This window comes from Onychostoma macrolepis, chromosome 04 (assembly GCF_012432095.1).
Source record: "Onychostoma macrolepis isolate SWU-2019 chromosome 04, ASM1243209v1, whole genome shotgun sequence".
Lineage (NCBI taxonomy): Eukaryota > Metazoa > Chordata > Actinopteri > Cypriniformes > Cyprinidae > Onychostoma > Onychostoma macrolepis.
The window spans coordinates 12,862,167-12,877,761 of NC_081158.1; the positions used below are offsets into that span (position 1 = coordinate 12,862,167).

At 37.5% G+C, this 15,595-nt stretch overlaps 1 protein-coding gene across 2 annotated transcripts; it reads left to right on the plus strand.

The window, feature by feature from the left end:
- Nucleotides 1-2,039: 2,039 nt before the first annotated feature.
- Nucleotides 2,040-10,419, plus strand: LOC131539444 (stonustoxin subunit alpha-like). 2 transcript variants are annotated; one of them, XM_058774062.1, is made up of 4 exons: nt 2,040-2,438; nt 3,857-4,047; nt 7,578-7,625; nt 9,444-10,419. In XM_058774062.1, exons 3-4 carry the CDS (start codon nt 7,592-7,594, stop codon nt 9,965-9,967), a joined length of 558 nt encoding a protein of 185 aa, XP_058630045.1. In that variant the 5' UTR covers nt 2,040-2,438; nt 3,857-4,047; nt 7,578-7,591; the 3' UTR covers nt 9,968-10,419. The 2 variants fall into 2 exon arrangements, with proteins under 2 accessions (XP_058630045.1, XP_058630044.1); XM_058774061.1 differs by having other exon boundaries at nt 3,857-4,016.
- Nucleotides 10,420-15,595: the final 5,176 nt, after the last annotated feature.

Sequence of the window (15,595 nt, forward strand, 5' to 3'; positions counted from 1 at the left end):
ATCAGTCTCACCGGTTAAATAGTAAGTCAGAGAGCAGTATCATTGAAGTATTGTTTAAAGAACTGTTTAAAGTCCTCTGGGGTGAATAATCCAAGCAGAAAAACCACAATGTACTTCATGAAGGGCTGATAAAAAGTTCAACCATCCATAAACAGCCAGTGGTGGTCAGTATTCTGTACTTAAGTACATTTTTCAAGTATCTGTACTTTACTGGAGTAGTTTTATTTTGAGTAACTTTTACTTTTACTTCACTAAATTCCAAAGGATAAGATCGTACTTTTTACTTCACTACATTTCAAACAAACTGATTCTTTTCAATGAACCTGTCAAATCTGTTCGCAAATCGCAACAAACAGTTCATTCACAAATTAAAATGATACGATTGCAGCTGTTCTCGAGTCGACAACTCACTGATTCAAATGATCCATTTAGAGCGAGTCTCCAGTGAACTGAACTCACAAGTAAGAACCGGGAGATCTTGTGAGCGCGCGCAACTGATGCTGCGAAAAGTTACTAATGTCAAATTTTAGGATTAATTATTGTAACTTAAAATTATATTTAGGTAAAAACTGTCAGTTGTTTGTGAACTAAATCTGCTGTAAAGGGTGATCCATTTAAGCCCACTGAAATGCTTCAATGCAGACAGATCAATGTCAGTGTTTTAGGTCAAAAAACGAAAAATTTAAATAACACAGATTAAATAAAATAGCTCATGCACGTTCATATTCCCCGCTGCTGTAACGTTAGCAGTTTTATTAAAATGCTACGCATTTAGCCATATGTGACGTCCGTTTTTATATTGTTTATCAACAGTGTACATTTTTATATTGTTTAGATCAACTAGCCGAGTAGACAGATATGAATGTCTATTCATAATCATACTGAAAATAAGTGAATATTGTTAGCTAATGCTAACAAGCGTGCTGGTGCTAAGTTGAGGAAATTTTTAGATATAAAGTCCAAATATTTTTATTCAAACACCTAGATAGATTACATCTGAAGGAAAAATAAAGGATGTGATGTTCAGAACATGGTAACTACAGTAATTATCAAAGTGGGAAGTGATGCCCTCTGGGGACATTTGGCCAGGGGTGTTGTAACACCACAGACAAGGTTTGTGAAGAAAAAAAATCATAAATATAATTATAATTATATTTTCCTAATCCCAGGTATTTTGAGCAGTAGGATTATAAAAATATGTGGTAATATGAAATTAAATTAAATAGTCTATATAAAATTGCAAAATAAATCTATCTATGAGTACTTTTTTACATTAAAAAAAAATCGAGTACTTTTGTACTTTCACTCGAGTAAAATTGAGTAATATTTTATAATATGTATCTGTACTTTTACTCAAGTATTTGATTTGTGTACTTCGTCCACCACTGGTGGGGATGCAAAACAGTTGATATATTAGGGACTGAGAGCATACTGTCTCGAATGCTGGTATGCTAGGTCATTATATAGAAAGAAAATACTGTAAACTTCCCGCTTGATTGACATAACATCATGTGACATCGAGAGCTAGCTGAATCTCGTGAAAAAGAGTTTAATAAAAATAAACCTCCCCTTATGTTGCAACGCTACAACATAATGATGTCCAGATGTCATAAAGAACAACTCGTTACTCTGAATGTCCACCTGCGCAGTCTGGAAGACATGACTCTGTGCATAATCTTCTGGGTTGGTCCAGGGCATACTCTTATGAACATGCTTCCTTTGTACCAGGATGCCTACTATCAAAAAGTTATGCTTATACAGCATCGAGGTGAAAAAATGGAGAACACAATAGTAACATGACAAAGACTTCATATATAAGTTCCAAGTGCCCAACCAAAGGGCAACACTAATCACCATAATGGTGAAACAAAACCATTTTACAGCTGATTAAAACCATGGCATAGGTTTTACCAGTAGTGTGCACTCATGCAATGCAAGCAATGATACATAGCCAAGTCAATGGATTAAAGTTAGAGATGGGCATATAAAAGCAAAGTGGATTGCAGCCCAAATATATGCATTCATTCACAAGTATATTACTTACGATGCAGTATTACTGCCATTTGTAAAGGTGTTGATTTGTTTCTCTGTAACTTGAATTCTTGGAGGATCCTTCTGAGACTGAAATTTAGTCAATGTTTTATTATTTCTGACTTGCAGACACACCCATTTAGCACATGCCACTTAAACAAAGAACCAGGAAACAGGAATCTCCTGAGTTCAGAGAAAGAGAAACTTAAGTGTAGTTGTGTAGGAAACTGAAATCTCTTGACTTCATGGAAAGAGAAACTTAAGTGTAGTTGTGTAGGAAACTGAAATCTCTTGACTTCATGGAAAGAGAAACTTAAGTGTTGTGGAGCTGTGGTGTCTCTCTGGATGATGGATAAACATGTACACACAATACTGTATCAGCAGCAATACAGAGGACAGAGAAACAGGTATGAACTTAAAACTAGGTAATTAGAAAATAATGCTGACACTTAATTCATATGTGCGTATGTTGTATGTCAAAAGAAATACACAGTAGCTGTAAACAGGGCCAGTCGGTGGGTTTGTGGGGCTCTAGGTAATATCATGAAAATGGGCCCCAAAATATAAATATTGTCATAACATTGCAACCGTTTTCTTTTTCTACAATACAATCACTACAATTATTATACAGTACATGGGTAGTTGACAAGTAATGACCATTTACTGTTTTCCACAATAAATGTATATGAATGTATAAAGGAAAGTGTATATTTGTGTGCTATGACTGGTCACCATTAATTCTGTTTTTCACGATTTTTAACCACCTTTCAGTTTTACCTAAATAGTGATGTGACATCAATTATTAGAGAAAGCATGCTTAAAACCGTCTTAGCTTGAAATTGTAAAAACTGAATACTGAATTAAAAAAGAAATACCCATATAACTGTATTAATGTTTGTTTATTTGTTTGTTTTACTTTTTGCCATAAATTAAAAGATTGGACAGAAAAATCTGTGAAATAAGGTACAGAAATATGGGGGGAAATAAACAAATTACATGAAATAATTTAAATGGTGCCTACTCACAGAAAAACCTACAAGTAATGTCGATATACAGAACAAATCATTGTTTGAATTTGTTCAGATTATTCTTGAGAAACCTGACAAAATTTATTATGTACATGACAAAATTTATATATAGTATAATTGTTGTTTCTGCTATCCAAAAGTGCATTTAAGTGTGTGAAGTAGTTTTTCTGTTCCCTTTTTTCTGCATTTCTGAGCTGAGGAACTATGGTAATTCACTTGAAATCCCAGCACTGCACTGCAACATAAAAAAAAAAAATGTTGTTAACCTATTTGTTAAAATTCCCCAGTAATTAGTTTATTTTCTTTATCACTGTCAGTGTGGGAGTTCTAACATCTGTCAGTTACATGTTTATGATACTTATGCTTGTGGCATGAAACAGGTCTTATGCATCATGTTAATTAATGTACAACAGTGGTAAGTGATATTTCATCTCGGAGTTTGAAACTACAGCCATTGGTTAACACATAAGTTACCTTTAAACTGTCTCACTCCACTTTTTCTGGATTTACTTTAGATGGTCACATGATGGTTTAGTGGCTCACAGGCTGTGTGAGATACCAGTAAGAGATTATTAGTGTTGCCAATTTAGCAATTTTGTTGTTAGATTTAGCAACTCCCTATTGTGTCTTTTAAAATGCCTAGCAACAAATACAGGAAGTTCTTGGGCAAACCTTACCCACTTTCTGAGACACACCAGCATGACAACATAGAGACACTTGGTTTTGGACACAGTTTTATCTACTTTCCACTGAAAGCTTTTGGTAATAGTGATGATTATTATGTGTGTCCTAATCAGGAAAAGGCTGCGGTGAGTCGAGTTGAAGGACGACCGGAGCAGGAGATCAATGATCTGAGGAGGAGAGACGCTGATCTGGACCAGCTTTCACACACACAGAATCACATCTCATTCCTGCAGGAAACAGAGATCTAGAAGAACAGGATCATAGTGGACTCGAGTAAGATCCTGCGTTGACAGAGAAGCATTTAGTGAGATTCATTGGATTCATCTGATCATCTTCTTTTGAAATAATAGGCACTTGCTATTCCACTCTGGACGAGGTTAAATTAAATCTTTCATTTTGTAGATCTAATGTCAAATAATAACTAGGTCACAGAAGTAGGTTTTACAAACGGTTCAAATTTTAAAATTTCATACCACAAATTAAATAGCATTTTGGTCTTTGCCCAAGGATTCCAATTATATAAGACAAAGCTTTCAAAATGTATGGCCATTTTTGTCAAAAAGTTTTGTTTTAGTCAGTGTAGCACCACCATCAAGCTGATTGTGTAGATACTCTGTCAATCTCTCCCCATATTGAGACCAACCATCTATCCATGTTTCAAGACTCTAGAGTCTAGAATAATACTAATGATATTAACAAAGTAACAATGCACAAATCTGATATTGTAGTGTAGGTTACTGGTTGAAGTCTGGAGGTGATGAGTTTTGATTTCTGGTCCTCTGTCTCAGTACCTCCTTAAAGGAACAGTTCACCCAAAAATGAATATTCTGTCATTAATTACTCACCCTCGTGTCATTTCAAACCCGTAAGACCTCCGTTCATCTTCGGAACACAAATTAAGATATTTTTGATGAATTCCAAGAGCTCTCTGACCCTCCCATAAACAGCAATGTAATTAACACGATCAAGGTCCAGAAACGTAACAAGAAGATCAGTAAAATAGTCCATGTGTAATTTTATGAAGCTACAAGAATACTTCATTTAACAATTCGTCTCCTCCGCGTCACCCTGGTGCCATTTTGGAGAGTATCGCATACTCTACTGCTCAAGAGTTTGGGATCACTTAGAAATTTTATTGTTTTCCATGGAAACACACATGAAATTAGTCTGAATAGGAAATATATTAAAAGAACAGAGAAATGGTTAGAAATAACGATTTTGAAGGAAATGATGAATGTGTTGTTCAGACTTTGCCTTCATCAAAAAAAAAACACCTTTTGTAGTAATTACAGTCTGGCAGACCTTAAGCATTCTAGCTGCCAGTTTTTCAAGGTAATCTGATGAGATTTCACCCCATGCTTCCTGGAGCATCTCCCACAAGATGGATTGGCTTGATGGAGTCTTCCTCCGTACCATACGGTCAAGCTGCTCCCACAACAGCTTAATAGGGTTCAGATCCGGAGACTGTGCTGGCCACTCCATTACAGTCAGAATTCCGGCTGACTGCTTATTCTTCAAATATTGCTGACACATTTTGGAGGTGTGTTTTGGGTCATTATCCTGTTGTAGGATGAAATTGGCCCCAATCAAGTGCTGTCCACAGGGTATGGCATGGCGTTGCAAAATCTTGTGATAGCTTTCCTTCCTCAAGGTCCCTTCCACTCTGTACAAACCTCCTATTTTACCACCTCCAAAGCACCCACAGACCATCACGCTGCCTCCACCATGTTTGACTGAAGGTATTAAGCACTGTTCTAGCATCTTTTCATTTGTTCTGTGTCTCACAAATGTTCTTCTATTTGATCTGAAGCTCTCAAACTTGGACTCATCTGTCCACAACACCTTCTTCCAGTTTTCCAGTGTCCAATGTCTGTGCTCTTTTGCTTATCTCAGTCTTTTGTTTTTATTGGCCAGTCTGAGATACAGCTTTTTCTCGGCAATTCTGCCATGAAGTCCAGTATCCTGAAGTCGCCTCTTCACTGTTGATGCTGACACTGGTGTTTGACGGGTTCTATTTAGTGCAGCTGCCAGTTGAGGACCTGTAAGGCGTCTTTGTCTTAAACTACACACTCTCAGATATTTGTCTTCTTGCACAGTTGTGCATCGGGGCCTCCCACTCCTTTTTCTGTCCTTGTTTGAGCCAGTTTGTGCTGCTCTCTGACGGGAGTAGTTAACAGCATGATAAGAAATTTTAAGTTTCTTCGCAATTTCTCGCATTTCTTCCTTTCTTCCTTTCTGAGGACAATAGACCAACGGGTCTCTAATGAAAGTTCTTTTTTTCTGGCCATTTTGAGCCTGTAAACAAACAAACAACTGCTGATGTTCAGATACTAAACTAACCTAAAGAATGCCATGCTCCCTTGTTTGCTCCATTAGTGCGACGGTTGTCAGCTGTGCAACACAATTGCAAAGGGTTTACTCATAATCAATTAGCCTTATAAAATGACTAACTTGAATTAGCAGTCATACCAGGAGATTGATGCAGAGGACTGAAAATTGCTAATAATAGTCCTCTATGCAAAAATGTAGATCATTCTTTAAAAATCATCTAATTCATTTTAATTGTTTGTGAAATGGATAATATTGTTTGTGAATTGCATTAAAATGTGTTTTTCTTTGGAAACATAAATAACGTATGCTGTTCTGTGTCAGCTGCGCCACGTGGATACGCAGCTGACACAGAAGAGCATACGTTGTTTACGTTCAGTGGTGTGGCGGGAGAAAGGAGGCTCAGACTCGATGTGCAGTGAGATATCCCCAAAGTGACAATATTGAAAGTGGTGTAGGTGCTCCAAGGGGCCAGAGAGGCAGAACATCAGCCGTGAAGGTGTAGGAACCTGCCGGAACCTTGTGGTCTGGGATCTCTTAATATTCACTGGAGCCTACGGGAGAAAAGAACCAGAGACAACGTTAGCCTGGTCATGGGAGATCTAGTCTCCCTAATGCTTCTTTCTGCTCTGTTTATATCCCCTTCTCCTGATGGCTCTCATGTGGCTCCTGTTCACAGACTCCGCCTCCTGGCAATTGGATCCTCTCCCTCTGCATGACAACGCTAATGAGTGCTTGGATAGCTTGCCACAGTAGTTATTCTCCAAAATGGTGCCAGGGTGACGTGGAGGAGACAAATTGTTGAATAAAGTCGTTGTTTTTATTTTCTTTGCACACAAAAAGTAATTTCGTAGCTTCGTAAAACTACAGTTGAACCCCTGATGTCACATGGACTATTTTAATGATGTCCTTGCTACGTTTCTGGACCTTGATCGTGGTAATTACATTGCTGTCTATGGGTTAGAGCTCTCAGAATTCATCAAAAATATCTTAATTGTGTTCCGAAGATGAAGAAAAGTCTTAAGGGTTCAGAACGGCATGAGGGCGAGTGACAGAATTTTCATTTTTGGGTGAACTATCCCTTTAATATACAGATGTAAATGATATTCACTCCCATTAGCTGATTGACAAACTGGAGGATTTCTGCAAAGAGGTGCTAAAAATAAAGGGATAGTTCACCCAAAATGAAAATTCTGTCTAAGACCTTCATTCATCTTTGGAACACGATTGAAGATATTTTTTCCCATTTTCTCCCCCCTCCCCCCAAATTTCATTTTTGGGTGAACTAAACCTTTCATATCTGCTAACACTTTATTTATACAACATATTTCTACAAACCCTAACCTGAGTTTACATGTAATGAAATTTAGTTTACATGTAGTTGCTTTGATATAGCAAAGTTACTTTTAGTTAGTAGAATGTCTAAAGTGGACTACTGAAATAAAGTGTAACCTCATTTTCTTTTGACATAACAATTACACTGTTCATGTCTGCTGATTTCCACAGTCGTATTCAGCAACATGGATACCAGGACCAGAAACAACTTCCTACAGTGTAAGTTACTAAGAAAACTAAAGCATCTCCTGTTAAGCACATAACCTCAGTACCCTGAGACAAGAAATGAGTCAGTAGCTGACATAATGGGGAACACCTTTCTCTGAATATATAAGCCCTGTTAAATCATGCCATTGTAACCCACTGGCCAATGGTGTTCAAGTTAGCCAAATGTGACCTGTGCTGGCAAAATGGTTCGTAATGCGCACAGGCTAATTTTGAGCTACAGACAAAAAAGTGAAAAAAGTTGTTTTTGGATCGAATTTCAGGTTTTCACAAAAATTAGTTCATTAAGCCCTCGTCTAGTGATACCAATGCTCCAGATAGTAACTGACCTATCAGTAAGCCCCGCCCCCTTAGTTACTGTTGATAATAATCAGCAACAAATGAAGTTGCTACTGTCTTACAATGACAGCAGTCAGTGTGAAAACCTTGTCCCAAGATGTTTTTGATCAATTTTGGACACAGTAGAACCGTCATACAAGTGGGACTAAAATATGCCATGGAGGGATATATAAAATATTTAAAAATAAATATGTAAAACTACAGATCACAATGCAAACAGGAGAAGTCTCGTGTTAAAATTCTTACGATCACAATGACAACATCCCAGATCAACACTGTTCATGTATGGCAGGGTAAGATTACATTAATTTACATTTAACCAGTTTAAAATGGAGAGGCACTGAAATGTAAACCTTTATGTGTTTTTGACCTACACTGTAACTTCAACGTTAGTTTTAGCCAGAGATACCTTGCACAAGATGACATTAACGTTTTGCTGGAGCAGATGAAAATAGTAACTTAATGACAGTATGGCAACCAGAAAATAAACGTTTTCGTCTTCATTGGAATTGGGGGTGAATGCTGAGGGACATTTTTGTTTTGGTTTAGGAAATGTAATAAAATAAATTATATTGCTATTCACGTGTAGTTGGACACTTGAACATTTTGAGTTTACTCGCTTCATTTGTGCGTGAAATTCATTTCACAACAGACGTGAATTCGCGTCAGGGAGGGGCTTCTGCCAGGCAGCTCCAGTCTCGTTGTGAAATGGCTGAAATGGATTTTGTTGACTCTTCCACTTCTTTCTGCACACTTCCTCTGAATAAACACATCAACTCAATATGTATATATATAGCTCAAATTGAGTAAAGAGCGTTTTTTTACAACTTACCAGATTGTCCGACCTCCTCACTCACTTTCTTCCAAGCAAGATCCTTTTTATTCCTGTTTCTGTAAAAGTACGAAGAATCGTACAGCTCTGGGTATCCACATACAGCGACGATGATTGTTCCATTGTTGTTTCGGATTTCTGCCTTCGCTCGCTACGTCGTAATCACATCACTACTAGAGCAAGCTCCTGATTGGTTAACGCAGCGCGAATATTCGCCAAAGTTCAGATTTTTCAATTCGCGCGAATCACGCATTATGCGCGTCAAACGCCCAAAATGCTCAATTCATGCCATTTTACCAAATTACCCACGCTTAACGCTTCATTCGCGTCTGGTGTGAACGCACCATTTCTCTCTGAGTCGAACACAAAATACAATTATGAATGCTAGCACCCAGCCTTTTTTTAAAAGGCGGGACCTTTGAGGCTTCTCAGTAATCGGCCACTGTTATGATTGGCTAACGTCATTGCATAGAAAACAGTATCAATGCCCCCTCACTATTGCATGTGTTTTAACAACATAATCAAAACAAAATGGTCAATTCCAGAAAAAGCATTATTAAATCATGTACTTACGGTTTGTACAAATGAATTATAATTACAGATTAATAATGCCTAATCATCATGTGTTTTATCTCCATCAGATTCCAATCTGCTCACCCTGGACCTGAACACAGTGAATAAACACCTCTGTCTGTGCGAGAGGGACAGAGTGATTACTGGTACTCTCACAGAGCAGCCGTATCCTGATCATCTAGACAGATTTGATGGATATAATTTTCAGGTGTTGTGTAAAGAGAGTGTGTGTGGATGCTGTTACTGGGAGATTGAGTGGAGTGGGATGTTTGGTGTGGATATTTCAGTGTCATATAAGAGCATCAGCAGGAAAGGAGAGGGTGATGAGTGTGTGTTTGGACGTAACGATCAGTCCTGGAGTTTGTTCTGCTCTCCCTCTAGTTGCTTATTTGTTCATAATAACATACGGGCTGAACTGCCTGCAGTGCTCAGCCGTAAAATAGGAGTGTATGTGGATCACAGTGCAGGAACTCTGTCCTTCTACAGCGTCTCTGACACAATGAGTCTCATCCATACAGTCCAGACCACATTCACTCAGCCGCTCTATCCTGGGTTTTATGCATTTATTGGATCATCAGTGAAACTGTGTTGATGAATCAGAATAGATTTTAGACATTTCTATGTAATTTCTCTGTATGTTTGCACTAATATTTATGTCTGTGCTGTCTTTTGCACTGAAAGCTCCTGTCAGCAAGATAAATTACTGGGTTGATGACAGGAATGGCAATGAAGTTCTTTCTGATTCTGAAAAAACAAAACAAAAACAAAAAAAATTCTACCCGTAACACTTTTAGCGGCATAATATATGTGTTAATGATTTGTTATGGTATTAATTTTAGTTTTGTATATTTAAGATCTTTTTTGTTGTTGTTGATAAAGCTGATGCTTAGAAATGTTTATTATTTAAGATAATATGTTAATTATTTAAGATAATATGTGAAATATGTTTAGTCAAAATTAATTGATTGGATATAAAAGTGTTGGGTTTGTTAAAACCCCGGTCTAGGGTCAAGGAGGTAACATAAATAAAGAAATCTCAATCAATTTCTACCTTTTCTATTTTTTGTTTGTTTGTTTGTTTTGTTTTTATTAATATTATTCAAAAACTACATAGAACACAAGTGACTTCAGGGCTGGGCTTAGGCCAAAACGATAAACTGTTCTGATTCTTTAATTACTAGTTTTCTCTTTACACTAATTCACAAAGTGTGATCTTTAATGTTGCTAATTTCTGAATTAGCAGCAGCAGACTGCTTTACACTGGCATTTTGAAAGAATGGTGAAAGAATCTCTTTTAACACTGAGTTTTTGAATTTCTATATCTTCAGATTGTCTCCGTTTCTGTTGTTTCTTTGGTTGTGTTTCTGTAGTTGGAAAAGCACTCTTTTCATGGCCAGTATCATTTTGAGCAGTCAATTAACTATAGAAACATGAACTGTAGGGAAAAATGCAATGCTTTTAAATTTAAAACAAAAAATGCTAAGTCACTGTAATAATGAGTTACTCATTGAAATGATTCAATCAAAATGACTGATCTATTCAAAAACAAAGCACTGTCTGTGTTTTACTGTCTTTATAAATGGGTCATTATTTGTTTGAAACAATTAATTTTTTTTGTAAAGAACTACTACTACTGTGTTGCTCGGAGACACTTAACTGCTCTGCTGTGACTTAGTTTGTAACTTCTTCTGTTGACAATATTGTGTCTAAAATGTAAGCCACTTAATATTAAGTACTTGTGATACTAATTTTATACAGTAGTGTTTGCTGTTTTGATTCCTTCACAGGCCTCTCACACAGAAGTAGCGCTACCTTGTTACCATGAATAAATATCTGTTAACATTTAATGTAATAAATGTTTTACTAAAATGTAAACATTTTATTAATCAATCATTTGCAGCTACTGACATTTTAATCAAGCTATGTATGCACTTATCCCAAAAAAAGCGTTAATGTTGAGCCGTGGATAATGATTTTATCCATCTTCGTGTTCTTGTGTGTCTCCATTTCTTCTTGAACTTGGTCAGTTATTTCCAGTTGAAGTAGCGACGTATCGTACACTAAGATGTGTGTTCTAAAACTGGCTGAAAATATCAAACATGGTTTGATATCCTCCGACTGGATGGAATCAAAATCTGAAGCTAAAGAAAATCGGGGCAAAAGTCGTGTAAATCGGGACAAAAGCCGAATTCCAGGCTTTAGGTGGCATCTCTGCATGTGCTTCCATAATGATCTTCTCTTCAGGTAAGCCGCACAGTTTACACAGTCCAAGTAATCGCTTGCTCTTACTGGTGCCATGGATTGCTGTCGGGGTTTTCATCATTCCTTTTCCTTCTTTAAGCACCCTGAGTATTATGACAATGGTTCCCTTTATATCTCAATAAACTTTTCCAATAGACCCTTTTGGAAATGAAACAGCTCTGGAAATGAAAGAGCAGAAGAGAACAGCAGTTTGTAAGTGTTTTGTCTTTTCTCATTAGATTTCAGCGCAGTTGTTGTTGCTAGGAAACTTTGTTTTGCATACTGTGTTTTACCGCGGGAAAGTGAAGTCGCGTTTGTTCTCGGCCTTATCGCGGGAATTTCCCAGTTTCGTTTAGCTAAATCCCACACGGAAATAACCTATATAAACATATAGGTTTTGATATAGGTTTTTAATATATGTGACATATATAAAATTGGCCGTTTTCCTATATTATATGTACATACATGCATATACGTGTACCTATATGCGCATATACGTGTACCTATATGCGCGCATATATGTTTACCTATATATGCGCATATACGTGTACCTATATGCGCGCATACGTGTACCTATATACACATATATATGTGCATACGTGTACCTATATACACATATATATGTGCATACGTGTACCTATATACGTGCATATATGCACGCATATATGTTTACCTATATATGCGTGCATATATGTTTACCTATATATGCGCGCATATATGTTTACCTATATATGCGTGCATATATGTTTACCTATATATGCGTGCATATATGTTTACCTATATATTAGTAAAATTATTAAAATCCACAGCTGCTAGACAACATAAATAAAAGCCCAAAATGTAGAAATTTACATTTTTTATTTACTTACGAACAATCAAATAGTACAAGAACAAAAATAAGACAAAAATTTATCTTGATGAGCTTCGAATTGATAGACGTGCCTATCTGCCCTCGGGTGGCTGCTGGCCACTTCTTCAATGTAGCATCTAGAGAAGACAAAAATAATAAGACAGTATTATAATAATAATAATAATAATAATAATATAGTGCTTCATCAGGAACCCAAAGTGCTTACAGTACAGCTGCGATTGGACACATATTTTGGATAAAGGGCTGATCATAATAAAAAATGCGTCATGTAAACACGTCAATTGGAAGATTCTGATTGGATTCTGCTAAATCTGAAAGAAATTCTAATTGGAAACATCACCCCCTTTTTTTTAGCGGCATCGTTCTTTCATATGCACATGTCCCTCATGGGGACTGCATTGTTAACAGTCACACGGTCAATCATGTGCATCCAAAGCAGAGAAAATTCATGGATAAGAAAAATTTAGCCACTCCCGCGTTTTTTGGTTTGCTTAAAACACAAGTGAAGTACAACTTCTGCAGTTGTTTTAGGGAAATTAAGACCGCTCTGCGGTTTTATAGCATTTTTCTGCACCCAACAGTACCCAAAATACTTTACAATGGCCTCCCATTGACCCATTCACACACACATTCCACCGGCGAGCTGCCATGTTAGGTTTACTCGAAGAGCAATAAGATATGCATTAAAATCAAGCAAATCAATTACCGGTATAGACAAAATAAGGCACAAACACAGGACAGAAGTGATTAAGGGTGAAGGAGGGGTGAATATGATTATTTATTAAAACTTCAAACGACAACAATTAGTGCCATGAGGTTATTTGCAACACTATATGTTCTACAAAATAGAGGACTACACACCTTACAGCGCAATACCCCAGAAATGTGGCTTTAGAAGAGGAAAGGTAGGATTAAGAAGTGAGCAAGCAATGAATTAGTATTATAGGTCCCAAGCAGATACAGTAACAATAATGGGTGCCCTACCTTATGCAGTCTCCATTGATGCCTAATAAACATTGATACAAGTAGGCTATGGTTAAAGTGGTGAACTTATAAAGTCTTAAAAGTTTTGTTTTCCCTTCTCAACGCATTATGCATTTATTCACCAATAATGGCTGCCTTTTTAATTTGGTCAAGGGCGACCAGCTGCTCCCCATCCCCTCTGGTTGGCTTCCCACCTTAAAGGTAAAATGAAGGTGGAGAAAGCAATAGTTTTTTTATATACACATCACGTTTTCTTGAGGTGCAAGGAAATACAAAAATAGCAAGTAAAAAAGCGATGGTATGCCCGCACACAAACATAATTTATTCCACAGAATATGACTGACTTGTTTTTTTTTTCAAGGACAGAAGAGATTAGGAACATGTTTTGTACCATTCAGGTTGCTTTTCAGCAAAGTCTCCAAGTCGAAGGTGCCCAGCAGCAGATTCCGCACCATGGCAGTAGCAGAGGTGGCAAGGTGGGCTGCTCTCCACGCTTCTGCCTGGCAAAACACCCCACAGCCCTTTATAACTTCAATAAATAATTTCACATCACAATCTTAATTTATTGGCAACTTTTAGAAACTTTTTCATGTTTCATATTGATTCTTATGCTTATCTTCCCAATAGTTAATAGGTTATTATGTATAAATGCAGATTAATGATAAAGATATGAAACAAATTAATAATTGCCCTAAACGTTATTAAAGGAGAGAAGGAGGAGGACAGGGTGGGGGGAAAGGAGGAGGTTGGATGGAGAGTAGGGAAGGAGAAAAGACAGTGGGTGGAGAGGAGCGAAGGGGGGCAGGAGGAAAGGATGATTGTCACTTATAACACTAATTGGCTCCTACAAAGCACACAGTTTAAGCACACCTGTGTTTTCGCTGATGTCTCAGCTGTTGCTGCAGTCTTGTTAGAGAAGAAAAACATAGTTAAACTCTTCAACAATTTTATGCATATGGGGCAAGTAAATTACATATTACCACTAACTATCCCAACATATAAATCCCTATAGCTCAGTTGGAGCCTTAAGTAAAATAAGTACAAAAAAATCTGAGGTATAAAAGGGTTACACACACCTGTGGTGTCTCTCGAAAGCGCTCAGTCACCATGGGACTCTCTTTAAAGGGCTCGGTCTCCTCTCTGGAGTCTTAGAGAAGAAAGAAACATAGTAAAACTCTTCAACAATTTTTATTCATCCAAGCAAGCCACTATAGATTCTTATTTACAGGGGGGCTTGGAAAACATTAAACATGTCAATAAATTAAAGTTACATGCAAAAGTAATCAGCCAAACATCATAAAAATCCATATAGCTCTGTTTGAGTAACAAGTAAACTAAATAAATAAATAAAAATGCAAGGGAGAAAAATACTCACCAGATGCATTTCTCCAAAAGTCGAGGAGGAATCTAGATCCTCCACAGGAGTCCTTCCAGTCTTGTAGCTAACATGAGCCAGACAGCTAAGCTATTTCTAGCCAGGTACCAGCAAAATCCATTTTACACTTCTTTAAGTGCGAGCAAAACCATTTAATGTGGTATGTAACTACATAACGTCAGCTAAAGTTAGCGTGTAACATACTTGCCACGTCAATAATTCTGGCTCGGTGCACCGGCCAGGGTTTGCGGCCTTTTCGCCATTCCACCAGCTTCTCGGTTTTATCAGTCCTTTCAAGAAAATCTTTAACTGAAAAATTCCGGACACAGTTGAGGGCCAAAATACTATGGGCCCCTCTATCCTCACCCTCAGTCCATTCAAGTAGGACATAGCGGTTATCCAATGCTGATATCGCCATTTTTACTCCCAGCCGCTATCTTTCGGCGCGAATGCCGCATGCGGATGACGTCACAAACTACGCGACGCTGTAGCGGCCGATCGGAGTGAAGAAATGCTTGCCAGTATAAATAACGCTAAGGAAATAAGACGCAATTAAAGAAAAGCAATAGATATGGATCCAGTACATTACAAAAGGTACCTAGTTGACGACGAAGCACCCGTTCCAGAAAGAACAAAGAGAAGACGTAAACGAAAGTAAGTATTGTAACAAAACGTGCTAGAAGCTAGCTTGCTAAGTTAGCCAGCTAACAAAGCTACCAGCGTTTCCTGTACCCTGTAAACGTATGTGG